The sequence below is a fragment of the Panulirus ornatus genome, chromosome 59 (genome assembly GCF_036320965.1).
Source record: "Panulirus ornatus isolate Po-2019 chromosome 59, ASM3632096v1, whole genome shotgun sequence".
NCBI lineage: Eukaryota > Metazoa > Arthropoda > Malacostraca > Decapoda > Palinuridae > Panulirus > Panulirus ornatus.
The window spans coordinates 7,624,205-7,652,063 of NC_092282.1; the positions used below are offsets into that span (position 1 = coordinate 7,624,205).

At 36.6% G+C, this 27,859-nt stretch overlaps 2 protein-coding genes across 5 annotated transcripts in view; one reads left to right on the plus strand and one right to left on the minus strand.

The window, feature by feature from the left end:
* The window catches only part of mRpL28 (mitochondrial ribosomal protein L28), a 106,823-nt gene that overhangs the window by 68,393 nt on the left and 10,571 nt on the right, over positions 1-27,859 (plus strand). For 2 of the 3 annotated variants that reach the window (XM_071696605.1, XM_071696606.1), the window contains 2 exons: positions 1,164-1,335; positions 4,926-9,447. The exons of the other annotated variant lie outside the window; for it this stretch is intronic. In XM_071696605.1, coding sequence (XP_071552706.1) covers positions 1,164-1,335; positions 4,926-5,704 — 951 coding nt within the window. In that variant the 3' untranslated portion in view covers positions 5,705-9,447. Of the gene's footprint in view, positions 1-1,163; positions 1,336-4,925; positions 9,448-27,859 lie in introns of those variants that run through there. 3 annotated transcript variants of the gene reach the window in all.
* Positions 14,005-27,634, minus strand: Trs33 (trafficking protein particle complex subunit Trs33). Of its 2 annotated transcripts, XM_071696614.1 has the most exons (5): positions 27,477-27,632; positions 21,550-21,579; positions 21,295-21,356; positions 15,696-15,897; positions 14,005-14,312 (listed from the first exon to the last, which is right to left on the minus strand). In XM_071696614.1, exons 1-5 carry the CDS (start codon positions 27,555-27,557, stop codon positions 14,187-14,189), a joined length of 501 nt encoding a protein of 166 aa, XP_071552715.1. In that variant the 5' UTR covers positions 27,558-27,632; the 3' UTR covers positions 14,005-14,186. The 2 variants fall into 2 exon arrangements, with proteins under 2 accessions (XP_071552715.1, XP_071552716.1); XM_071696615.1 differs by lacking the exon at positions 21,550-21,579 and having other exon boundaries at positions 27,477-27,634.

A 27,859-nucleotide genomic window follows, 5' to 3' on the forward strand; every position in this document is an offset into this window, starting at 1 on the left:
CGGTAATATGGGAGGTGTTAACAGGAAAAATTAGTATGGTTGTACAGCTGAACAGTGCCATTCTTCCTTCTTCCGCGTTTGTTGTTGTCCGAGTTCAAAGGTCAATAACCAGTTCGTCTGCGGCCTCCCGGCCTTCTGCAGGAGCGAACTGACGAGGGTAAAGTTTCTAAGGGGCCCAACTTCTAGCAAAGACGGCAAAATACTGTAAGCCCCATAATATTTAACTCTGTTATTCTTATTTTCTGTTATTTGATCAGTTATCAACAATCTTATGCTGTACCTCCAAACTTCCCATCCCCGACCCTCTCGGTAGGCCTGTTACATAATACAGTTGATGGCTTGATTGACTCTTTACCTGATCAAAGTTATCCTAACATTACGATCCCTAATGTCAAGGGTAAGTTTTCCACTTCAATTTTCCTCTTTTCTCCATTTTTTTTTCTCATTTACATATGGCTTCGATGAGGACTTCTGCTTAAAAACGATGAAAATAGAATTGCTATTCAGGTGGGCAACAGCTCATAGCATTTCATATGCTTGCCAGTCACTGGATCTCTGGCTGGTCGACCACTCATGAAATGAGGCAATTTCATGAGGCTACCGTATATCGCGGAAAAGCTGGCTGTGCTTCCGAATTCAAGGGCATCTAAAATAAGACGTGTTTTTACTTCTCGCCAGGTCTCTCTCTCTCTCTCTCTCTCTCTCTCTCTCTCTCTCTCTCTCTCTCTCTCTCTCTCTCTCTCTCTCTCCGGAAGTAAAAGAATGACATCGAAATTATTATTTTGTTGTTAAAGTGAGAAAGTAACTCGAATGAAGAATCTCTTGTACAAATTATTACAGGTCAATGGTTACGAATGATCGCAAACACGTTTCAGTTTATATTTGCGTGAAGGCAAAGTTGGAATCGCTAAAATTTAGGACTTTCCCGCAGTATATTTCATCTGCTGGTCGTTCCACATTATTTTCCCCCTAATTCTTATGATGAAAATTGTTTGCGAAAGAAAAAAATGAATTTATATTACGAAAATTCTGCACACTATTTAGATACTAACTAGATTTCTGTACTAAAGGCAATTCTAAGGGAAATACAGGAAATACTTTCTTTATTGATGAAATAAATTACGTTTTTACAAGTCTTTACTTGGCCGGGTGTGCGGCAACAGCTGGCCACGTTATGGGAACCCAAGGAAGAGTTTGTAAACATGGCAGACGAAGCTGCCAGGCGCCGTGAGCTGCGCCGGAGACGGATTTTAGAGAATGCTGAGGAGAGGAAGAGAAAGATACTTGGTGCCACCAGCGCAGCCAACACCACCACAGTCAAGGATGAGGCAGAAAGTAAGTGAATCAGTCTCGCTATCGGTCAGGAGCCACCAATCTCTCAGTCAGTGTAACTTAGCATGACTTTGTGTAAAATTCTTGTACCGCCCTAATATGCGTTTACTTACAAGATTAAGCATCAATGTAGCGTTAGTTTGAAGGATTCATATAGATATAGAAGCCTATCATTGTAAGGCGAAACTTTGGATAGTGTATAGGAGCTGAAATAGTCCCGTGTCATGACATGTGCCTCCCAGAACTTCATCGAACGATGGTCAAACTGATAACCTTCTATGCGATGACACGGGTCATGACGGGTCCAGTAGAAGGAGAACGTTTTAGGAAATTGATATCTGATGTGCACCTCTAAGTTAAGTAATAAGTAGCAGGAAACTTTTCAAATTTTGATAAAAGAATACCATAGCTCGCATACACTTCACGATCATAGATAAAGGTTTGTTCCATCTCTTAAAAGTTTGCTCTGGAACCGAGGTAGGTAACTGCAGAGTTAAGGAAAATAAGAGAATTATATGCCTTTCATTGCGCTACCATTTTTATTACTGAGAACATCACAGGGAAGGTGATTAAACAGGGGTTATTTTGGGGTGCTGTGGATATCAGACCATTAATCTCGGCCCACCCATCATAATAGCATAACTAATATTTAGTCATGATCTGTAATAGCTAGGTTAGGTTGTGGGTAAAATTCCAGTTTATTGTCAAAGCAAAACTAGCTTTTGAGAATTACCTCATATATTTTGGATTCATGTTTAAACCTAAGATAACAGAATACCTGTTGAAGGTCAGAGTATCTTATTATTCATTTTTTTTAACCCTCTACTAAATAGTGTTATCAAGGATAGAGAAGTTTCAGGAAAAATGTGTATAGAGCTTCATGTGGTTTTGCAAAATAAACATACTTTTTTCGAGAATACATGTGATGTATGATTTTATGATAGTGTTGGTGCAGTTAACTTTTCCAAACAAACATCAATATCTGCATATATATTTGTTGGTTCATGACTTTACATCGGCAACATATAGATATTGTGTGAATAATGTATTGTGCACACATGTAACCACTTGCTAGATTGTATCTCACAATCTGTTCCCATCGTTTACTGATGATGCTCACAGGATTGCTACTTTTGCAACGCCTGATGATTTAAAGCTTCCTTCCTCTGTAAAATGTCACACATCCTGGTCATGCACATATCAAAAAGAGTGTACTGGCATATCATCTAAGCATATTGTCAGTTGTCAGTGCTCACTTTTGTAGTTAGTTTTAGAGCAAAAGAAGCAATTTTGGTACAAATTTGTTCATTTACTCATGTTCTTATGTTGTGTGTGTGGATAACATATAGACATGAAAAACTTGTATAATATTGAAAAATATATAAAATGAGTGAAAAGATACATAAAAGAATATATGTAGAGAGGTCATGCCTTGAAAAAGGTGATGAATCTGGCTATGTGATTGGGTGTATAGAGAATGTTGTCATGCTGATGAAAAGATGAACTTTTATGGATTAGGAGCAGTGCCACCAGCATAGGCCCTCTCCCATTTACTTAACATCCTCCCTCAACAACATAGAGGAAAGTATACTCATTTTTTGGTATTGAATAAAGTATGGTATAGATGCATTTTGTGAGGAATAGTTTTTCACAATCGTGGGAGAACCATGGTGGCCATACTGTTTTTAAGGACTGTCTTTCATTATTATTATTTTTATTACTACACTTTATCTTTGATATATGAATATATTCAAATTGCCTGAAGTATTTTACAGTTGCTCCTCTGAATGTATTTTTTCATGGTTCCTCTTTTCTCTCCATGTAAACCTTTTTATGTAAATGATACTATAGGTTATGAATGACATAAGGTTCATGTTAGCATATGTATAAAAGTAAAATTAGTTTTTAAGAATTGGATATTTGTTTATTTTGGTAAGGGACATGGAATGATGATACCTGTTGGAATTTAGTATCCATGTCCAATTTGAGAAGGGCTATCAGTGTTGATTTCAGTCTTGATTTTTGTCTCAAAAGAAATAATCATTGTTTCCATTTGGGATCATATTTTGTTACTGTCAACCTGTGCATATCCGAAGTGTTAGCATAAGTTGCAAATGATTCGCAAAACATTGATTATATTAAATGTGAGAATTTAAAGAAAAGGAAATTGAAGTAGACAAACATTGAAGTACATCATTTTTAGTGATATGGACTGAATCTCTGTCTTAGAAGAGGAACATTTGTTTCCAGAAACTGTTGTTCTGCAGTTATATATTTCTTAACCCCCACAGAAATGTTTCTGCATGTAATATGTTATTTAAGGATCGAGAAAAGTACAGTTATCAAGTGATACAGCTTTTGACACAAGATACTGGTGTATTATTGTGACATTAAAAGTCTAGTTTAGCTCCACATCACTGTCAGCTTTGGATTTTGAGTCATTTTATTGTTTAATGCTAGTGTTTAAAGAATATTGTACAATAAGTCATTGAGCATAATTTTAAGCAGTCTCTTGCATTGAATGATACTGAATAAGGCGATAACAGGGAGGGGTATTTGGAATATGCGATGTTAATGTAAAGGTAGATAAAGCCCTTGTGAAAAACAAACAGTACCTATGAAATCTTCACAGCCTTACTTAGAATGTACAGTGAATGTAGACTGCTGCTGGGGATTGCACGACTTTGGTTGGTTTTGAGTTTGCCAACATTTTAGGGCATTTGTGGAATGCTTGGTCATGGATGTAGCTAAAATTATACAACTTGTATGTGAAACATTAAAGTAAATCTTGATTGCTTGGGAAGTTAGGTAAGGTTGTCATCAGTTCTGCTGTTTATAAAAATTTTATTACCTACTTTTACATTCATTAACTTTACATTTTCCATGATATACGTAAGTCTATCATTGCCTTAATTGATGTTATTGTTAAATATATATTGTTCAAAATCATGTTTCACAACTCCTACTGCATTCTCTCAAACACTACAATAGCATTACAGAACAAACTCACTCGTTATCCAAAACTGATGGTTTAGAGAACTGATATGATTATTAACATCACTGAAGCAAAGTTCTGGAAATAGCTGGAGTTTTATCTTCCCCAGAATGATTCTTTTTATTTGTACAACAGGTTATACAAAGTTGATGACTAATTACTGTAGCTTTTATTAAATCTCTGTTAGGTTTTATATTATTTGCTTAGGTGAACCCCATAGAAGGATGACCTGGGGTAAGATGACCTGGGGCAAGTACACCATATATCAATCTCTCCTTTTCCCTTCAGCAAGGGAGCATCAAGAAGGTGACAGGATCCTTGATCCTTCAAGGAGGATGAGCACTCCTCACTTGCTTACTTCTATTCCATTCTTAGAAAACGAAGTACAAGAAGGGGACGGTTCCTAGCCCACCACTCCTGCCCCTCTTAGTAACCTTCTACTTCAGGCTTCCCATTTCCATCCCACTTAGTTTGCTTCTTCAACATATAGGAAATATGTGGGAAGTATTTTCTGTCTTATTCTCAGGGATATACTGTATTATTATTTATGAGGGTATATATCTAATAAGCATGTTGACAAATGTTATTTTGCTTACAGAGCCTCAAGAACCTGGGGTATCATTGCCAAACAGTGTTTTAGCAAATGACTCTCAGAGTAGAGGGGAACCAAGTGGCAGTAACTCATGTAACACCAGCAAGTCCCCCATCAACACTGAACTGCACAATGCTGCAGCATCAGATAATAGAACTGCCAGCAGAGACTATACAGATATTAATCAGCCAAGACTTTCCAACACTAGCAGAATTCAAAATGGATCTGTGCCAGACATATCTGAACAGCTTTTAAACTTTAATAGGTTAATTACTGCAAATGGTAGCATTACTCCTAATTCCTTACACAGTGGTAGAACCCAAGAAGATGTCCAGCCTATTGTTGCTCCTGGGACTCTTGACACCTTTATGGTACCTGTTATACTGGCCTTAATAGTGTGCTTTCTGTTATCTGTTAATCTTGGTTATGTTGTGTCCAACAGCATTTCCATCCCATTTCTGCTCTGGGAGGTTCAGCATCTTTGGTGTCAGAGATATGCCATTCAAGCCAGCTCTAGAAGTGGTGCTGGACTCATGGGTATTGCTCTCATGTTATGTGGCGTCCGACAGACTACAGTTACTACATATGCCCAGTTAATTACCATTGTTAAACGTTTTTTAGAAGATTTTGCAGTGTATATATTGACTGTAGTTTTGTGGTGCACTCTGATTGGGCTGCCGGGTGTAGTTCGACTTGACACTCCACTGGAACCTACCCAACCAGTGCTCCCAAGGGAAGATGTTCCTGGTGATACAGATGTGTTTAACCCACTGGAGGACTTTTAGCATTAAGTCTTTGACCATCCTGTGTGCCAATATCAATATATATATATACATATATATATATATATATATTTCTGCTTTTTTTCTGTTAAATTATATACCTATATGCTCAATACTCAGCCATATAAAAATTAGCAGTGTTACATATTATATAGTCATATAACAAATTTTAGGATTCAGGAGCAGAATACACTCATTTATGTCACAGTGAAGACATGGAGTGTAATGAAAGGCAAATACTACTAATATATTTTGAACACCAGTGTACACCTTATGTAAAAAAAATTTGTTTTGTTATAGCTAGCATATCTTCACTCCTTTGATTTAATGTGTATAGGCAGTGAGTACTTATGAAATAGCTTCATCTTTAATTATAATCTTCTGTGTCAGAAGAACTTTTCCTCTTTTTACAAATTAAATGCTGTTATTAGCTGATATTATTTTCAGTACAGTAGCCATTAATATTCATTTGTAATATTTGGATATCCACTGCAAGCATATATCAGAGAACCGTAGGAATTCCGTTTGGACTTGTAATATCGTGTGTGAATTGTATTAATGGGCATTATTTGCAATGAGTGTTTGAGATTATTTCCTATTATCAGATCTTTTACTTTAGTCATTGGATATTTAGTTGTTTTACTTGCTTAGCTATGTTAAGTGTGGTGATTGTTGGACAACATAGTTATTTTCAAATAATCTGCATCTTTAGTGCATAGTTGAATAAGATGATTTTTTTAGTGTATTTATTGCAACTTTAATTCTAAGTTATATAAAAGGTTCAGTTCAGCTTTACTGCAGCAGGGTGATAGCTGCATTTAGATTGTGATTAACACTGGGTGGATTATATGCAAGAAATTAGATTTAGAAATGCTTGAAGGATTTTATGTTAATGGCTTGGATTGAACTTCTTGAGGTAGAGCCAACAATAAGGTTTAATGAATCATTATACACAATGCTGTTGAGTCAGAATGCAATGCTTGGCAATAAACCAAGACACTGTGCAACATACTAAAGGAATTTAACATCCTCTGCTTTCTGTAGCTAATGCTTACCACAGAAATGTCCCTTTCAAAACAAATTGTTTTGAAATTAAAATATCAAAGTTTATGATGCAGGGTGTTAACCGGTTGACTAGCAGGGTAATTTGGAATGTATTGATTAGTATAGTTAGGGATGGATGTAAATATTCTTACTTTGTAAACCACTTACATCAGCTTAACTCTGCCAGGCTTTTCCTTATGCTGAAAATACAGTACTGAAGTAACATTTGATTACAATGCTGTAACATTGAGACCTTTATTCTGGTAGTATCAGTTGGACTCCCATGGCATTTTTCAGGTTTCATTGAACTCTTGCCACCCTGTATTGTGTAATTTCAAAAGTTATTAAAAATTTTCGTATCAAAAGATATTTTTAGTATTGGTTGGTATATTTTTCTAATTAAGGTTATACTATTAAATAAGTGACTGAAACTTCCAGATATTACTAATATCTAATGAGAAGGACTGGATAACCTTTTGTTGAGAAGTTTCTCGAAACTTTGAGATTATTTACTGCAGCTTTAGAATTAACCAGAAATATGGAGCTTAAAATCCTTTAACTGTTTATGGTATTAATTTGCTTTAATAAAATGTTTGATGATAAGTCATCTGGAATATACTGTTTTTAAATGTTTAAAAAGTTTGCAAATCAAAACTTTTTAGGATTGAAAATTTATGCTGTTAAAAGTAGTTAGAAGTTCAGAGTTAGGTCTCACAGGTAACTATGGTTGATGAAAATGTATATTAACACTGACAGGGTTTTCATGTGTGAAAGTGCATCTTGTTAAATTTAACCTCTTAGCAGTGTAATGTGCAAATACCTATATGAAATATTGCATGTAAATGTAATTTTGACTTTACTGCATAACTCTGGGTTTCATGCATGTCATTCAGATTGCAGACAGCTGGACACATATCATAAACTTGGCACATCTGTCCAGTTTCATCTCAATCTGGCCCAAAAGCTTTAGGGCCTGTTTTACGCTAGCTGAGATGGCACAGGTAGCTGAATGCTCCAATCTTGGCCATCTCATATGTGTTTTATATATATATATATATATATATATATATATATATATATATATATATATATATATATATATATATATATGCTGATAACCACTGGGAAAAGGAAATACGGTAATTTCCTTACTGCACTTTCGTGTAATGATGATGTAATCATTACACAAAAGTGCACTTGGGAACTTATCATGTTTCATTTTCCTCCTCATTATTATATCTCCCCTGATGATGTAATCATACCACAAAAGTGCACTTGGGAACTTATCGTTTTTCACTTTCCTTGTGGTTATTAACATATACTAGATCATGTGCACCACTGCGATATATATGTATACACAAGATGAAATTGCACTTCAGCGAGGTAGTGCCAGGAAACAGACGAAGAATGGCCCATCCACGCATATACACATACATAAATGCCCATATATGCTCCTACACATACATACACACAGACATATACATATTTATACTTGTACATATTCATACTTCCTTGCCTTCATCCATTCCTGTGCTATTATATATACATATATATAATTGATATACACACACACACGCACACCAGCCTAAGCAAAGTATCCATTTATTGACCAGCCCCAAGGAGAGGATGAACTCCTGGGTTGGATGTGGGTCAGTTGCCATTCCCAGTTTTCAAATCCAGACAGGCACGACCCCAGGCAGACGAATGCATGGCTCATCGTTAGTAGTGTCAACCACTACATCACAGATGCTCTTGCATCAAAACTTTATATTACAGTATTATTTTTAGCACTGTTATCTCTATGTTACATTATGAAAACGATTTTACACCCGTGAATATTAAAAGAATGGCTGTTAACGTTAAAGTATATATCTACATTGGGCACACAGACATTCATAATGTGTAAATGTTGAGATGCCTAAGGACACAAATGTTTCTCAGTAGAGGTGGCAAATAGTGGCTAAAAATTATAGTGATGTCTATTATACTGAGGCAAGCACTCTATATATGCTGAGGATATTGGATGACTTTGACATAGCTTGCTTTTTTTTTTATCAAATTATAAATGTTTGGCTTTATCAAAGAGTGATTAAGTAAGGATGCAAATCGGTTGAGTTATTTTCACATTGTTTATCCTCATATCTGTATTTTAATTGTAAGGAAATTTTTAGGCAATATAAATGCATATGTTTTCTAAAAAAAATTATACAAAATTTTATATTTTTACATATGCACTTCATATTTACTTTTTTCACAATATGATTTCATAAAGAGTCATCCATTCTGTAAGAATGATTTTTGAAATGAAACTCAAAATAAACTTGTCAGAATCATTTTTATAGAAAAGTGGTATTTCTCTTTCAGTTAAATCATAATTATTCAAAATGATGTTAACATGTTTGGCACTAGTGTGAAGCACAGAGAGACCCCCAGAGCCTAAATGGAAGGTAGAGCTACCCATCCTGAGACCTAGGAGTGTTAAGCAGCAAAAAATTCAGCTACAAGTGGATATGCTTTGGGCGTGAAGATATATTACTGGAGTTATTTATCAAATACTTTTGATAGACAAAAAAGTCCCCATTTACTGATCAAAGGTTCAGTGAAAGATAAGTGTAACAAGGGACACCATGCTTTCTTTATTTGACCTAAGATTTTGTATTTCAGCTGGCTTTCTGTAAATACAGAGGATGAATATCGTGTTAGTACTAGTTTACTATTTTTTCCTTATACTGTATTTGTATTTTCATACATCAATTGCAAATTTGTGTACTTAGGAAATATGTATATATTTTTTGTGTGTTTCTTATGTAGGATGGTACAGCCTTTAAGAACATAATGGCTGATGATAGGTTAGTCTAGACATAAAATAGTATAGTAAAAAGTATTTGTTATAACCTGAGGTATTGCAGATGAAAGTGCCTGAAGAATGTTTAGGTATCACATGCAGTGGAAGAAGTTTCATGTTGGAGGTGGTTTAGCTCAATTGTTTGGGGGATGCATTGACTAAGTACTCACACAAAGGAAATTTCACACTAATGGAACCTCAGTTTTGAATTTGCCTTTTTTTTTTTCTTTTCTTTGTTGAATGTTCTATATATTCATTTCATTTGAGAATTCCCTTCCTGATAGCCTAGAATACCTTTTTTTTTATCACAGTCTTCTGTGAAGGACAGTGTAAAAGGGGCTTTTGGTAGTCCAAGAGTATAACCCCCCCGCCATCTCATCAAAAATGCTTTTTACTCTCCATTAGAACCAAGAGGTTTGTTTTGCACAATCACCTTAACTGCAGATCATAAGGTTATTTGATAATTATCCTCAAGCTTGCTTGCTTGCATGGTTGTAAATGAATACCTGGTCCATATGACTAAAATTTTGAGCCAACAGTCTTGAAGCAATCCACTTTCCTCCATTGTGTAGAACAGCTTATGAAAAAGGGTGTGCTCTGCTGAAACCAGTACATTATGCTTTTTCTATGCCAACTTTAAAAATATTACAAAATGTAATTGAAATAAAGGCCAGCTCCTAAATGGTCAAAGTGATCAATATTTTTTTGAAACACAAACTCAAGCATTTTACCCTTGTAAACTTCTTTTGTCCATTAATGGGTTACTGTTTCTGACTACATCACCCTATGACCACATTTGAGGTTTAACTCATTAGGGCTCAGTATGATTTTAAAAACATAATCCTGTATTCTTTTCCCCTTGCTTTTTTGTTTTTTTCTAGTCACCTATTCTAGCATTTGTCAGAGTGGTTATGAAAAAATTATTATTCACATTAAAGTATTTTCTTACTTTGAGTAACAAAAATGTTTATAAGTGATGTACAATTAAAACAACAAATTTTTTTCCTGTCATGCTTAAGATTTTCTCCTATATACTACAGATAAAAAAGTGTAAAAGTAAAATGAAATCTTGGTTTTGGGTAGCGCCAAGAAACAGACGAAGAAAGACGCATCCACTCACATACATACCCACACACACACACACACACGCATATAATAGTGGTTCCAACAATGTTATATGGTTGCGAGGCGTGGGCTACGGATAGAGTTGTGCGGAGGAGGGTGGATGTGCTGGAAATGAGATGTTTGAGGACAATATGTGGTGTGAGGTGGTTTGATCGAGTAAGTAATAATAGGGTAAGAGAGATGTGTGGTAATAAAAAGAGTGTGGTTGAGAGAGCAGATGAGGGTGTTTTGAAATGGTTTGGTCACATGGAGAGAATGAGTGAGGAAAGATTGACCAAGAGGATATATGTGTCAGAGGTGGAGGGAACGAGGAGAAGTGGGAGACCAAATTGGAGGTGGAAAGATGGAGTGAAAAAGATTTTGAGTGATCGGGGCCTGAACATGCAGGAGGGTGAAAGGCGTGCAAGGAATAGAGTGAATTGGAACTGTGTGGTATAACGGGGTCGACGTGCTGTCAGTGGATGAACCAGGGCATGTGAAGCGTCTGGGGTAAACCATGGAAACTTCTGTGCCTTTGTTGTCTTTTCCTAGTGCTACCTCGCACACATGAGGGGGGATGGGGTTGTTATTTCATGTGTGGCGAGGTGGCGATGGGAATGAATATAGGCAGACAGTATGAATTATGTACATGTGTATATATGTATATGTCTGTGTGTGTATATATATATATGTATACGTTGAGATGTATTTTTTTTTTTTTTTTTTTTTTTTTTTTTATACTTTGTCGCTGTCTCCCGCGTTTGCGAGGTAGCGCAAGGAAACAGACGAAAGAAATGGCCCAACCCCCCCCCCCCCATACACATGTACATACACACGTCCACACACGCAAATATACATACCTACACAGCTTTCCATGGTTTACCCCAGACGCTTCACATGCCTTGATTCAATCCACTGACAGCACGTCAACCCCTGTATACCACATCGCTCCAATTCACTCTATTCCTTGCCCTCCTTACACCCTCCTGCATGTTCAGGCCCCGATCACACAAAATCTTTTTCACTCCATCTTTCCACCTCCAATTTGGTCTCCCTCTTCTCCTCGTTCCCTCCACCTCCGACACATATATCCTCTTGGTCAATCTTTCCTCACTCATTCTCTCCATGTGCCCAAACCATCTCAAAACACCCTCTTCTGCTCTCTCAACCACGCTCTTTTTATTTCCACACATCTCTCTTACCCTTACGTTACTTACTCGATCAAACCACCTCACACCACACATTGTCCTCAAACATCTCATTTCCAGCACATCCATCCTCCTGCGCACAACTCTATCCATAGCCCACGCCTCGCAACCATACAACATTGTTGGAACCACTATTCCTTCAAACATACCCATTTTTGCTTTCCGAGATAATGTTCTCGACTTCCACACATTTTTCAAGGCTCCCAAAATTTTCGCCCCCTCCCCCACCCTATGATCCACTTCCGCTTCCATGGTTCCATCCGCTGACAGATCCACTCCCAGATATCTAAAACACTTCACTTCCTCCAGTTTTTCTCCATTCAAACTCACCTCCCAATTGACTTGACCCTCAACCCTACTGTACCTAATAACCTTGCTCTTATTCACATTTACTCTTAACTTTCTTCTTCCACACACTTTACCAAACTCAGTCACCAGCTTCTGCAGTTTCCCACATGAATCAGCCACCAGCGCTGTATCATCAGCGAACAACAACTGACTCACTTCCCAAGCTCTCTCATCCCCAACAGACTTCATACTTGCCCCTCTTTCCAGGACTCTTGCATTTACCTCCCTAACAACCCCATCCATAAACAAATTAAACAACCATGGAGACATCACACACCCCTGCCGCAAACCTACATTCACTGAGAACCAATCACTTTCCTCTCTTCCTACACGTACACATGCCTTACATCCTCGATAAAAACTTTTCACTGCTTCTAACAACTTGCCTCCCACACCATATATTCTTAATACCTTCCACAGAGCATCTCTATCAACTCTATCATATGCCTTCTCCAGATCCATAAATGCTACATACAAATCCATTTGCTTTTCTAAGTATTTCTCACATACATTCTTCAAAGCAAACACCTGATCCACACATCCTCTACCACTTCTGAAACCGCACTGCTCTTCCCCAATCTGATGCTCTGTACATGCCTTCACCCTCTCAATCAATACCCTCCCATATAATTTACCAGGAATACTCAACAAACTTATACCTCTGTAATTTGAGCACTCACTCTTATCCCCTTTGCCTTTGTACAATGGCACTATGCACGCATTCTGCCAATCCTCAGGCACCTCACCATGAGTCATACATACATTAAATAACCTTACCAACCAGTCAACAATACAGTCACCCCTGTGTGGCAAGGTAGCAATGGGAATGGATGACGGCAACAAGTATGAATATGTACATGTGTATATGTGTATGTTGATATGTATGTATTTGTGCATTTATGTATATATATGCATATATGAGTGTTTGGGCCATTCTTCATCTGTTTCTTTGTGCTACCTCGCTTACACAGGAAACAGCCGTTCATTCCTTTGACAGCACATAGACCCCAGTATACCACATCGTTCCAATTCACTATATTCCTTGCACGCCTCTCACCCTCCTGTATGTTCAGGCCCCAATCGCTCAAAATCTTTTTCACTCAATCCTACCACCTCCAATTTGGTCTCCTTCTCCTTGTTCCCTCCACCTCTGACACTTATATCCTCTTTTCCTGGATTAGTAGATCTAGGTCCCCATGGTATGAACTGATAAAACAAGAGAAAAGAAACTCAAATTTTTTTTTCTCCTACATCTGAATAATGACCTTACCAGAGCAGTGGCCTTTATTTGCTACAATATGAACAAAAGTTCTGAGTCTTGGTTACCCACTAAGTGCAATGAGCAAACTCCTTTGTATATGAACTCTCCCTTAAGTGTGCATAACTAGTACAGAATTATTACTCATTATTTTGTGCAACCAGTAACAAGCTGGTGACAAGCTGAAAAATGTATATAGCATTTTTTGTTTGGTGACATGAAACAGTGTCAGATTAGAAGTGGGTTATTGAACATGAAACACTTAGTACTACCAGCAGTATTCTAGATGCTGTCAAATATAAATTTTAATGTATGTTAAATGGTATTGTCTACATGTTACTATGTCTCATTACTACGAAATGAAAAGACATCTTACTAAGTAAGTGTCAGAAATAATTTGCAACTTTTCCCTGACAATCAGAGTCAAATTTAGCAACTCTTAATCTTTTTGAATGATGGCTCTCACTAGGCTACAAAAGATAACCACAGGTGGAATAAACTTCATTTAATATGAAAATATGCCAAGTGAAATTACATTTATTCACTTGTTTATTTAAGATGCCAAAGAAAACAACAGTATCCATTAACTTTTATATAGAACAGAAAGTCTATAAATATTTCCTTCAGGCAAGAATTTCATTAACTATAAATTATTTATCTAGCAATAATATTGAAGAATCATCCCCGTTGAACCTGGATTTGGAATTTGCATGCTGGGAGCTGTGTGACCTCTGCGGTGACTACACATGTAATTCCCAAGTTGGCCAAACATCCCCGCACAAGTCCACAGGTGAAGGCTAGATACTGTAGGGATAAATCCCACATAAAACTGAATTCATAGAAATTTGTTCTACATTTTTAACAAGAAAAATGGTAATTCTTTATAATTTGTAATGCTTTCTAAGGGTTGCTTAGTCTTGGGACAAATTGACTGAAAGTAAGCATAACACAATATTACGGGAAGCAGTGCAATTTCACGCTATCCTCTCTGACTCTTAACAACAGAGTACAGAATAATAGGCAACCAGACACTTGGTTGTCTATGAAACTGAAAAAATCTTCATCTAATGAATTTTCTCGAGCTAATCATTTAACAAACTTCAAAAAACAATCTAACTAAAATCTCCATAATATTCAAAAGCATCTATCAACCAAGTTGGCCCTAGAGAGCTTCGCTAACTACTCTAATTTGGAAGTTTTTGGTAACTATTTGGCTCGCTGTTAACATACAACTGTGCTTGCAAGATATGAATAGCCTCTGTGATACATGTAGACTAATACACAATGAAAGTTGCTGCTAAAAGAAGTATACCATGCACTAATGCCATAAAACAGTCTGTTGATAAAAGAATTATGGAGGATGCTCTCAGGACAGATTTACAGATTTTTAGTGAAAAATGCAATGAAGTTAAAACATTAAAGAAGTGGTGAGCATATATTAGTGAGATAACTAATAGGAAATGAGATGTTTGAGGACAATGTGTGGTGTGAGGTGGTTTGATCGAGTAAGTAACGTAAGGGTAAGAGAGATGTGTGGAAATAAAAAGAGCGTGGTTGAGAGAGCAGAAGAGGGTGTTTTGAAATGGTTTGGGCACATGGAGAGAATGAGTGAGGAAAGATTGACCAAGAGGATATATGTGTCGGAGGTGGAGGGAACGAGGAGAAGAGGGAGACCAAACTGGAGGTGGAAAGATGGAGTGAAAAAGATTTTGTGTGATCGGGGCCTGAACATGCAGGAGGGTGAAAGGAGGGCAAGGAATAGAGTGAATTGGAGCGATGTGGTATACCGGGGTTGACGTGCTGTCAGTGGATTGAATCAAGGCATGTGAAGCGTCTGGGGTAAGCCATGGAAAGCTGTGTAGGTATGTATATTTGCGTGTGTGGACGTATGTATATACATGTGTATGGGGGGGTTGGGCCATTTCTTTCGTCTGTTTCCTTGCGCTACCTCGCAAACGCGGGAGACAGCGACAAAGTATAATAAAAAAAAAATAAATATATAATATATAATAACTAATAGGTACTAAAAGTATAAATGAGTGACATGGTGGGTTGCAGGTGTAAAGTTATACACCTGAACAGCACCAATGAGAAAAGTCTGTGATGAAAATCAATACTTCTTGAATTATACATGTACAGCAAAAGTCTTTAGTGCTAATAACGATATATTACACCTCTGAAACTTACTCTTGGAGCATACTCAAGGTACTGCTTTCCTGCAGCCATATGAGAGAGGAAGCGAAACCTGTTGTCATGGAGAACATAAACACCTTGATGATTTGTTCGTAAATTGTCAATCTGTTTCTTGTAAACTGTCACCCATAAGTCCTTGCAAATGTACTTCATGATGTCCAGTTCATCCTTGTACCGTCCTGACTCTCTTGTTAGTCTGTTGAAAATTTCTTTTATTGTACATGAATATATTTATCTTTTCTATCCAGCTTTACCTTGAACTTACATGCTATGTGTGTAATTCATCAAAGGTGCATTGGAAGATGCAGACTGTTAACTGTTTATTTTACATGGCGTTTCATCATCTGTATCATATTTAAACTCATAGCAAATTACTAATAGAAGAAGAGGAAGGAAATATCACTGTAACTTCAAAAGCTGAGAAACTATGTCATATAAACACAAGAAGAGGTGGGATGCAATAAGCATAAAGCTTCCTTTCCATATGCAGAAATTAGTAGTGTATTAACACATACATCCATATGGGCATAAAAATGATGAAATTTTCACTGGCAATATGCAAAACCCAGATAATGCAGGAAGTAGCATTAAAAGTCCAGTTCACAGATGGAAAAGGTCTGGTGGGGGATTTTAACTTGCAGGAAATCAACTAGGAACAACTGAATCTTTATGTAAATGAACACACTGAGAAGGTTGATAAATCAGTACTTGATCTCACTTTTAGATAAAACTGCTATGGAAATAAAAAACATAATCTTTGTAACTCCACTTAAGAAAAAAAAAAAAGTCATTTGCATACATGAGACATTCAACTGGGGCATGGAATCTTAGAATCTGAGTATGGAACAGGTTCTGTCAAATCTATAATGTATGAGTTAGTAGACAAGTGCCAATGGCAGGATAAATTGAGAGGGTTTAAAGAAGAAAAAGGTATGGTTCAACATGTCAGAAGTTCTTGGAATGTGAAGATGCACTACAGAAATATATGGGTAGCACAGGAAGGAAATCTGAGAAGTAACCAGGAAACAATGTGGACAAAGAAAATGAATATCTTAATCTCCATTAAATTCATCAGGAACATACTGTCAGCTGCAGAAATCATTCAGACTGAAAACCTTGGGGTAAAGGGCTGCTGAAGCAGAAAAGAAATTTTGTGTGGAGCTGAATGCTAAATCCTCAAGAACATTCAGAGAGAGGGACAAACTGCTGCATACATTTACCACTATATGAAATGATAAGTCGCAAGGGGAAGCAGTGAGATCATTAGACAAAATATAGCATGGTTCATGAAATACCTACATCTGTGCAAGGCACATGGCCCTAATGATGTCTCACCTTATGTTGCTGCAAACATTTACCACTACATGAAGTCGTAAGATGCAGGGAAAGCGGTGAGATCATTAGACAAAATATAACATGGTGCATGAAGGACCTACAACTGTGTAAGGCACATGGTCCTAATGATGTCTCACCTTATGTAATCCAGGAGTGTACAAAACATTCAGCAGGCCACTTGTAATGTTATTTAGGAAGTCAATGAAAGAGTGTTCAGTGCCAAGGTAATAGCAGGAAGCAAATGTACATTTATAATTTTAAAGCAAACAAAAGGAGAGCAGTACAAGTATAGTCTATAAATTACTATAGATGGTGATCAAGGATACTCAAGAAAAAAATCTGCTCAAATGAAGGGCAGCATGGGTTCAGAGGTAGGACTTCATGCGTGATAAATCTAAGAGAATTGTATGAGAGTGAGCATTAATCTATAGAAAAGAGGTGGGTGGGTAAATTGACTGTTCTTGGACAGAAAAAATATACTTCCAAGCAAGGGCAACAGGAGGACTCCTTGGGTAGATTGAAAATTACCTACCTGGAAGGAAACACAGTGCACAACAGAGGTGCCTCGTCAAACCAGTAAAATGTAACCAATTGAGAGGCTGCTGCTATTCCTTGTCTAAGTAAAGGTCTGTTAAAGGGATTTGTAGAACTCAGAACAAATAAGTAACAGTTGAATACATGGCCTTTAATGAAGCTACCTCCTGAAAGGCTCGAAGCTCCTTATTTGCTTTTGTCTAGTTGTTGATAGTGGATGGAAACAGCCATTTTCTGATTTTACAAGTGCTTGATTTTTTTTCCACATCTGGAGAAAACCCTGACTATGATGCCATTTACCTTGAATGAGTTCTGCTTACTGTATGTGTATCATACACCAATAATGCATGCATTTGAATTATATCAAAATCCCTGGTTCATATAATGGAGATATTCCTGTGTTAAGAGGATAATGTAATTGTGTAGTTTATTTTTCTAGCACCAAAATGAAAAAGTCAGAATGCTGGAATGTCATATGATATAAAACACAGTTGAATTAGATTACCTATAACATTTGGTACAATTAAAGTAAGTAGCTGAAGCCTTTAAAACAAGAACACTAATACCCTTTGTTATTGGCATGGCAGATAATCTTATATTAATCAGAATGAGAAAGAAAGAGTATAGAAATGAAGAATGTGGAGTAAGTAATGTCATTTTAGACTGTGAACCATCTGAAGTATCAGGGATGATCAAGAGAATAATAAGGGCGTAGGAAGGAGACTGATGGAATGAAAAGGTCTAGAAGGTATTTGGGTTATGAATAAAGGCTGTCATTTAATTATAAAGCATACATATATTTTGTATGTATATACACGTGTATGGGGGTCGGTTGAGCCATTTCTTTTGTCTGTTTCCTTGCGCTACCTCGCAAACGCGGGAGACAGCGACAAAGCAAAATAAATAAATAAATAATATTTTGAAAAATGGTGAGAACATGCCATATGGAATTTATCAACTTGCTTTCTCGTTTATGCACTTTATTGACCAAAAGAAGGTAAAATGTTCATATCAGTAACACTAAAAAAATTATTTAGTTGATAAAAGGTATTAATGTTAAACTTGACGAGTACAATAAGATCATACTATATAGATGCATTTTATGTGTAATTGTTAATAACCCTGGTTATAATAACGATATTGGCTTTTTGTTTAATCTTTTAACAGTGGCCAACATTAATCTGGTGTTCTAAATTTTCCAACTTGTTTAAATATCCATCTGGCTTATCAAGTCACTAGTGGCTTATAGAGGTCTCTACCATTGCTAAGAATTTGCAGAAAAAATCCTGCTATCCTCATTACCTCTACTGTGAAAAAGTTTTAAGAATACTTGTAAAAATTAAAGGGGTATTACCTTGCTGAATAACAACTTAAGTCAGTGCGAGATTAAACCTTGAAAGGAATGGGTAATACAACGCAACACGTGAGTACTCATGTGGTATGGATACATGGAGAAAATTACTATAATACAGTAAAGTATTATTAGATTTTAAGGCACTGATATGTTAAGGTTAACAGAGTGATGACTGCACATGAAAAGGAAAAAGTGCCTCAAACAGAGAATATGTAAAGGTGTATATTGATGAAGCTCTGCATCAGCCACCCTCCTCCATGGCTGAACAAGGAGTCAAGAATGTTACATATATATATATATATATATATATATATATATATATAATTTTTTTTCTTTTTTTTTTTATACTTTGTCGCTGTCTCCCGCGTTTGCGAGGTAGCGCAAGGAAACAGACAAAAGAAATGGCCCAACCCCCCCCCCCATACACATGTATATACATACGTCCACACACGCAAATATACATACCTACACAGCTTTCCATGGTTTACCCCAGACACTTCACATGCCTTGATTCAATCCACTGACAGCACGTCAACCCCGGTATACCACATCGCTCCAATTCACTCTATTCCTTGCCCTCCTTTCACCCTCCTGCATGTTCAGGCCCCGATCACACAAAATCTTTTTCACTCCATCTTTCCACCTCCAATTTGGTCTCCCTCTTCTCCTCGTTCCCTCCACCTCCAACACATATATCCTCTTGGTCAATCTTTCCTCACTCATTCTCTCCATGTGACCAAACCATTTCAAAACACCCTCTTCTGCTCTCTCAACCACGCTCTTTTTATTTCCACACATCTCTCTTACCCTTACGTTACTTACTCGATCAAACCACCTCACACCACACATTGTCCTAAAACATCTCATTTCCAGCACATCCATCCTCCTGCGCACAACTCTATCCATAGCCCACGCCTCGCAACCATACAACATTGTTGGAACAACTATTCCTTCAAACATACCCATTTTTGCTTTCCGAGATAATGTTCTCGACTTCCACACATTCTTCAAGGCTCCCAGAATTTTCGCCCCCTTCCCCCACCCTATGATCCACTTCCGCTTCCATGGTTCCATCCGCTGCCAGATCCACTCCCAGATATCTAAAACACTTTACTTCCTCCAGTTTTTCTCCATTCAAACTTATCTCCCAATTGACTTGACCCTCAACCCTACTGTACCTAATAACCTTGCTCTTATTCACATTTACTCTTAACTTTCTTCTTTCACACACTTTACCAAACTCAGTCACCAGCTTTTGCAGTTTCTCACATGAATCAGCCACCAGCGCTGTATCATCAGCGAACAACTGACTCACTTCCCAAGCTCTCTCATCCCCAACAGATTTCATACTTGCCCCTCTTTCCAAAACTCTTGCATTCACCTCCCTAACAACCCCATCCATAAACAAATTAAACAACCATGGAGACATCACACACCCCTGCAGCAAACCTACATTCACTGAGAACCAATCACTTTCCTCTCTTCCTACACGTACACATGCCTTACATCCTCGATAAAAACTTTTCACTGCTTCTAACAACTTGCCTCCCACACCATATATTCTTAATACCTTCCACAGAGCATCTCTATCAACTCTATCATATGCCTTCTCCAGATCCATAAATGCTACATACAAATCCATTTGTTTTTCTAAGTATTTCTCACATACATTCTTCAAAGCAAACACCTGATCCACACATCCTCTACCATATATATATATATATATATATTATTATACTTTGTCGCTGTCTCCCGCATTAGCAAGGTAGCGCAAGGAAACAGACGAAATAATGGCCCAACCCACCCACACACATGTATATACATACCACATGCACATATACATACCTATACATCTCAATGTATACATATATATATACACACAGATATATACATATATACACATGTACATAATTCATACTGTCTGCCCTTATTCATTCCTGTCGCCACCCCGCCACACATGAAACAACAGCCCCCTACCCCCGCATGTGTGCGAGATAGCGCTAGGAAAAGACAACAAAGGCCACATTTGTTCACACACAGTCTCTAGCTGTCATGTATAATGCACCAAAACCACAGCTTCCTTTCCACATCCAGGCCCCACAGAACTTTCCATGGTTTATCCCAGACGCTTCACATGCCCTGGTTCAATCCATTGACAGCACGTTGACCCCGGTATACTACATCGTTCCAATTCACTCTGTTCCTTGCACGCCTTTCACCCTCCTGCATGTTCAGGCCCCGATCACTCAAAATCTTTTTCACTCCATCTTTCCATGTCCACACATATATATGTGAGAGTGTGTGTGTGTGTGTGTAAATAAATTGTACACATCATACCCATAGCTTGACTGGCTTTTTCTCATTTCCTACCTTTCAACAAGTCTATAACCTGTGGCAAATCCCATGTGCTCCAATTTTGAGACAGCTTCATCCTAAATGGGGAAAAGGGTCATCATTAGTGTTGGCCTTTCAAAATTAAACAATATTTATTTCAATATTCATGATACCAAACATAAGAGTATATATCCAAGCAGCGTTTTCCATCATTATGGTTATATTTCCCTTCCTTAAATTAAATCAGAGAACTTAAGTGTGGAATAAATGGAGGAACTGTATCAAATCTACCTTTCTTCCAGTAAATATATCCATACTCAGCTAGTAAGAGAGAAAATCAATACTCATTAACCCCTAAACTGCTCCCTTCATCTTGTGACAAACTTTACACCTCTGCTCCTGACATTACATAATGAATTCAAGCTTACCACCTCTATTTAAGATCTCAACTGATACTTGCTTCCACTAATTAACCATCAATGTCACTAGCAGCATACCACTACAGCTGGAAGAAACATCATGCATTTCATCCCCACAGGACATTACAGATAGCATACATACATTTATCAGGATGGGAAGTCATATATCAGCATTCACTAGAGTTTTTAGTTTTAGAACAAAACGTAAAATTTCTAGGCACGAGTGTTGATAATTTTGGTGCAAATAAAGTTATTTTGTTCATTACAGTAATTCTTGTAAATAAGGCTTTGTATGTATATGCACCATTTCCACAACAAAGACCACAAACTTTTCTGTGGTTTCCTTTCTTGCTTCATGTGCGCCACTTCAGCCCACTGACAGTCTCTCTCTCTCTCTCTCTCTCTCTCTCTCTCTCTCTCTCTCTCTCTCTCTCTCTCTCTCTCTCTCTCAAGTAAAAAACTGATAGGTATGTATTATGTAAGTAGTGTGAGCCCATGCCTTGAAAATAAATCATGCATGGAAAAAACATAATTACCATGTATTTACCGAGGTACTGGGTGGGCATCCATGCAACCAGCATAAACCCTCCCTGGCCACTCAAGACCCTCCCACACAAAAAAAAGAAGAAAGATTACTTTTTTTGGTATTTTCTTTAATGAATTATGATAGTTTGTTAGGATCTTGTTCTTTTATTTGCACATATGGGGATGGATGAAGGAGGTAAAATCACTTTTTAAGGGTTAGAAAATTAACTTTTATGCACAAAATTGTTGATGGAATGGAAGACCCCTCCCATTTTAATTTGACACCCTTTTGAAATATAGTACCATATCAGTATTGTATTAATTAGCCTTTAAACTGTGCAATATTTACAGAAGGTATTCTCCCATAGTGATGAAAAAGAATCCCTTCAGACTACTCTGTCTATCATGTGATACTGAAGAAGTACCAAAAACCATAGTAAACTTTCCTCTATATTAGAATAGGAAGGTGTTTCATATGGATATAGCCAGTGGAATGAAAGTTCCTTTTTATGTAAGTATAAGATGTTTATGATGTTTTCCAGGTTTGATTTCATTCTACATAAACTTCTATTTTTCATACATGCTCGCCATTTCCTGCATGAGTTAGGTAGCATCAAGAACAGATGACAAGAGCCTTAGTGGGAAAATTCCTCATTTGGATTTTTGCAGTGTTCCTTCATTTGGAAAGTAATACAAGAAGGAAGGATTTCCAGCCACCCACTCCTGCCCCTCATAGTCACCTTCTACTACACACTGTGAATACCTTCTTTTAGGCATAATTTCACAGTTCCCATACATACTCTTAATAAGCTATTCAAACTTTCATGTATGTATTGTTTATGTATTCAGATATAACTTACACAGAACTTTATTTACATGAATGCCCAAATGTTATAAGCTTATTTTTAAAAATATATATGTTATTACAAGAAAAAATGTACCTTTTATTCTAAAAATGACTACAACAGTGGGTGTATTAATCTGGCATCACGCCATGACAAAATATTTGCACACACTTTGAGAATCTGTGGGTGATTGAGATATATATTCAGATTTGGTGGTATGCTGCTAGTGACATCTATGGATAATAATTGTTAGAAGCAAATATCACCTGGGATATTGAATAGATAAAAATTGCTTTAATTCATCATGTGATAATGGGAGTAGATATGTAAGGTTTATCACAAGATGTAGGGTTCAGTTTATGGTTTAATATGGGAAAAAGATTGGATTTTAAAGGGCGTGTACAAAATAACAGTCCAGCTTCAAAAGACTATATTTCATATTGTAAGAAAAACATCTTGACTCTTTGAGAAATCTTTACAAAAAAAGTTATTCATTTACATGTTCTCTACTACCTTTAAAAGGATATAATTCATAGCATTAATAACTGAGTGTATTAGGTTATAAGCTATATTTCATATACATAGATTTTTTCCCAAATTCATGCATCCCATGATTTGAGTTGCATTACACCTCGCAATATATTATTAAAAATCTTACTTGTTAAACAGCAACTCAGCCAAACCAGACTTCTGAAACCAAACTTACCACAAATTAATATGGATAAATTTGCTCACACTTGTAGTTAGGTTATGAAATACCTGCAGATATAAACCATAACACTTCAGGTTTTGCAGCACTTTATGTAAACCAGTCCCCTGCAGCCACTTGAACAGAGATCACAAGGAAATTAATAACTTTTTGGGGTAAGAATGAAGCAATCATCACAATTTCACAACACACACATATATACCTAAGAGCCCACTACACTGCATTTATGCACGAGCCACCCTGTGACAATAATAGCACACCCAGCACCCAAGATGTTTAAATAGACAGCAGGCATTATCCAGTTTTACTGCTAAAATAAACAGGCACCATCCAGTGAATACAGTCACTTGACTGACTGAATGCTGATGAATTTGGTCAGTCAATTGGCTGGGGTCACTTGATTGGCTGATTGGATTTGCCAGATGTCATTGGTGCCCTTAACAGATACCCTGTTGTTGTCTCTCACTCTCCTTAATTGCAAACATACTTTTGTTTTCTTAGCATACCATGAGAAAACACATGAAAGCTAAGTTGGTTTGTTTTGCATCATACTGTGTATGCATGCCAAAGCAAGTTAAAAATTTCCCCTGGATTCAATGGGAATGACCTATGACCTCTGTAGGAGAGAGTGGTGAAATGTAAGAGGAACAGGGTATCAGTTCACATCTTGAGCTGTAAGTTTGGGGATTTCACTAACAGCCTACCAGTACTCTGAAATGACTGAGTTTGTTAAAAAAACAATTACCTAACACAATAAAATCTAGATTAGACAAAGTCTATAATTTCAATACACCCTTGGAATTTTTATTAATGTGTCTGAAAACTTTCCTAAAAAACTTTCATTTACTGGCAGGCACTACTGCCAATACATTATACTAACATATATAGATATGACTAACTTAGCCAATTATTAAGATACCCATTAACCCAAAAACTGTCAGCAGAACTTTCAAGCAGACAAAAATCTAAGTATTGAAAATGATGTATTTGATACTGTAAACAATAAGAAATTATTTTTCCAACTTGAAAATGATGTACAGTAGTGTTAGGTGAATTACATATAAACTTCATGTTTTTTACATAGAAACTTTTATAATCATTGAAGTTACATTCATTGCCAAATGAATTATGTGTATTGTGCTTTCTTGAAGGGCAATAGATGATTGAATCAAGTATTATTCCTTTTACAGAAATATAAGAATACACTCAAATTACTGTACAGTAATAACTTTGGATGCTGAACAATTTAGTATACAAGAATAAACTTGTATTTTTGTAAAGTAATAGGTGTGGTGTTTCGCAAGCATGATTGAACATTATATGTAACTGAATGATATCAGGTAAGGATATAGAAGTATATGAGGGAAAATGCAGGACAGATTAATTTACAAGTAGGTAAAAGAAAAAACAATAAAACAGGAAAATCTCAACTAACCTCTCTAGCAGGGAAAATATACAATATAATCTTGTTCAAGTCAAAATATGCTAGTCATATCAGTGATTGAGTAGTGTAGAAATAGCACTGGATATCAAAAAACAACAATGCAGTGAGAAGTCAAGCATCCTCACCAGTAGATCAATTTAATGTTCCTCTATTTATAACATTATTTTGGTTTTTAGGTAAGGTCTTTATAAGTTCTGAGTTTTTTTGAAGTGTATTGCATACTTTTACCATAAATAACCATATATTTTACATGGTATACAAAATCTTCATCACTATCACCTTAGTTGATATTGTACAATGAAATATTTTGCTCAAATTCATGCTCTGCAACTGCTCTTTTATTCCCAAAACACAACACTAGCACTGCAAACAAAATCACTATAAATCCAAAGGTTAAAATGCATGCCTAAAATAAACTTTTACCTAATTATGGTATATTCTGTACACTAACATTACAAAACAGAATCTGTGATATTTCAAAATTAGCTTAGATATACGACAAAAATATACTTTCTAACTGTCTAGAATAGCTCTACATTGCTAATAGCTTTGATTACTGAGTGGAGCATTATATCTTACTGAATGATTGCAGATAAGGCAATATGGTGGATGAATGTAGACATAGGTTTGTAATACACTTGCAAAATACCTCACCTACTCTAACCTATTCTGATAACTGAAATGACAGACATACACCAACACTATGCTCAGCTCTTGCTAGGGATTACATGGCAGCACTCTGTGTTGCCTGTTTGCTGACATTGTGTGTCATGTTGGCAGTGTACTTTCATGAGTGTGACTGGCATATCTTGAGCAGAATCATACAGATTAAGATAATATATTGCATTATTAAGATAAATCTTGACTGCTAGGGAAGTCAAGATGTGGTTTTCATAGGTTCTGTTATTCTTTTACAATCTTTGCCTACTTTTACATTAATTAACCTTGCAATTCCCTTTTCAATATTCTTTCACGTGATGGATAAGATAGATAAATCCTTTCAGGAGATTAATGTAATTATATATACACATATTGGTCATGTTTTGGACAATCGCATGTTTACCAAATGGCGTCCTAGCTTCGTCTCTTCGATGTATATCAACTGACTGTTATATTTCTCTCTTGTGTCTCACCTGATGATGTGATTATTACACGAAAGTGCATTTCCGAAATCTCACTTTGATGTACTGTGAAAACATTTGTGTACATCTCTGCACTTTTACCCACAATAACTAATGAAAAACCCATTACAGGCCAATCTTTTCTAAATGAAATAGTCCATAATATCTTTCAAGTTTATCCAGCAGACATTCCTGAATTTTACCCGGCATATCAGGTTTCCCAAGACAACAAATACGGAAAACCGCACATTAAATGTAATCTCACTACATGCACATCTTCAGAAGCAATGGAGATATGGAAAAATAGAATTTGTGTATGAAGCATCAATAGCAGGTAGGGATGTATTGATATAGAAAGAGCAACATGCAGCCTTGCAAAATAGGTCAGGCCCAAACTGTAGCACTTACTGACATCTTAGTAATAGTCTTTCACTAAACATCTGTTATTTCACCTTCGATAAAGCAAGGCCTATATCACTTGGTTGATTTATTCTTTTACATGATCTTTCATTTCATGCAAAAGCTTTTAACACATTACTTGAAAATCAACCATTTTTCAGACAGTGGGGAGCATGATGTCGCATCACTACATTAGAGATCGAGAAAAAATCTATGAAAACCAATAAAGTTATATAAATCTCATTAGTTGGCTGGGTTTCCTACAGTACTAGAGGTGTATACCACCCATTCTACTGTAATTCTTTTGAAAAGCGATGGTATTCAGTCATAAGTTCCCCTGGTATAGCATTTAGCGTTCCTGACTGTGACTTATTCATGGGCCGCCTAGGGTCGAACGCATAGGTTTGAATCCTAGATGCTGCAGTCGGTTCACAGTCAACCCAGCTGTTCATCACCCTAAGGGGTTGGTCGATAAAATGGGTACGTGGCTCATGCTAGGATATATATATATATATATATATATATATATATATATATATATATATATATATATATATATATATATATATATATATAAGCGTTAATGGGATGGCTTCGATTAGGGCCTTAGCTACCCGTACCGTCTCATTTATCATAAAGTAAATAAATAACTCGAAAGAGGAAGTCACAAATCCATAATTAATGCCCTTTTCTTGGTAAAGTCTCTGCAGTATTGAACATCTAATCCGACTCGTTCGTAAATGAAAAGACACTCACTTCTGATAATTTTTCACCTCCTTGAAAGACGTATGATACGGCCTCCATGTGCATTAGGTCAAACAAAGCCTCCTCTGCCATTATAAACAAATATTTCGATACTTGACAGATCTACTGATCTTAACCCAGTCCCACCTCCTCAAAACAAACCCTCGTTCATGTCTGGCAAAGTAGTGTTATGCAGTGGTCTCAATTTTTCCTTAAAAAGCTGCAGTGTAAGAGTAAGATATTGAAAAAAAGTTCTTACTAGCTGTAAGTTAGTATTAGTTTAAACTAGTCAATTCTAATTATACAAAGCTTGTATATATATAATGAAATTCGTATTTTGGAGGATGAAAAGGAATGCCCTCTATTGCTCTCAAGCACGACACACAACCAGCGAA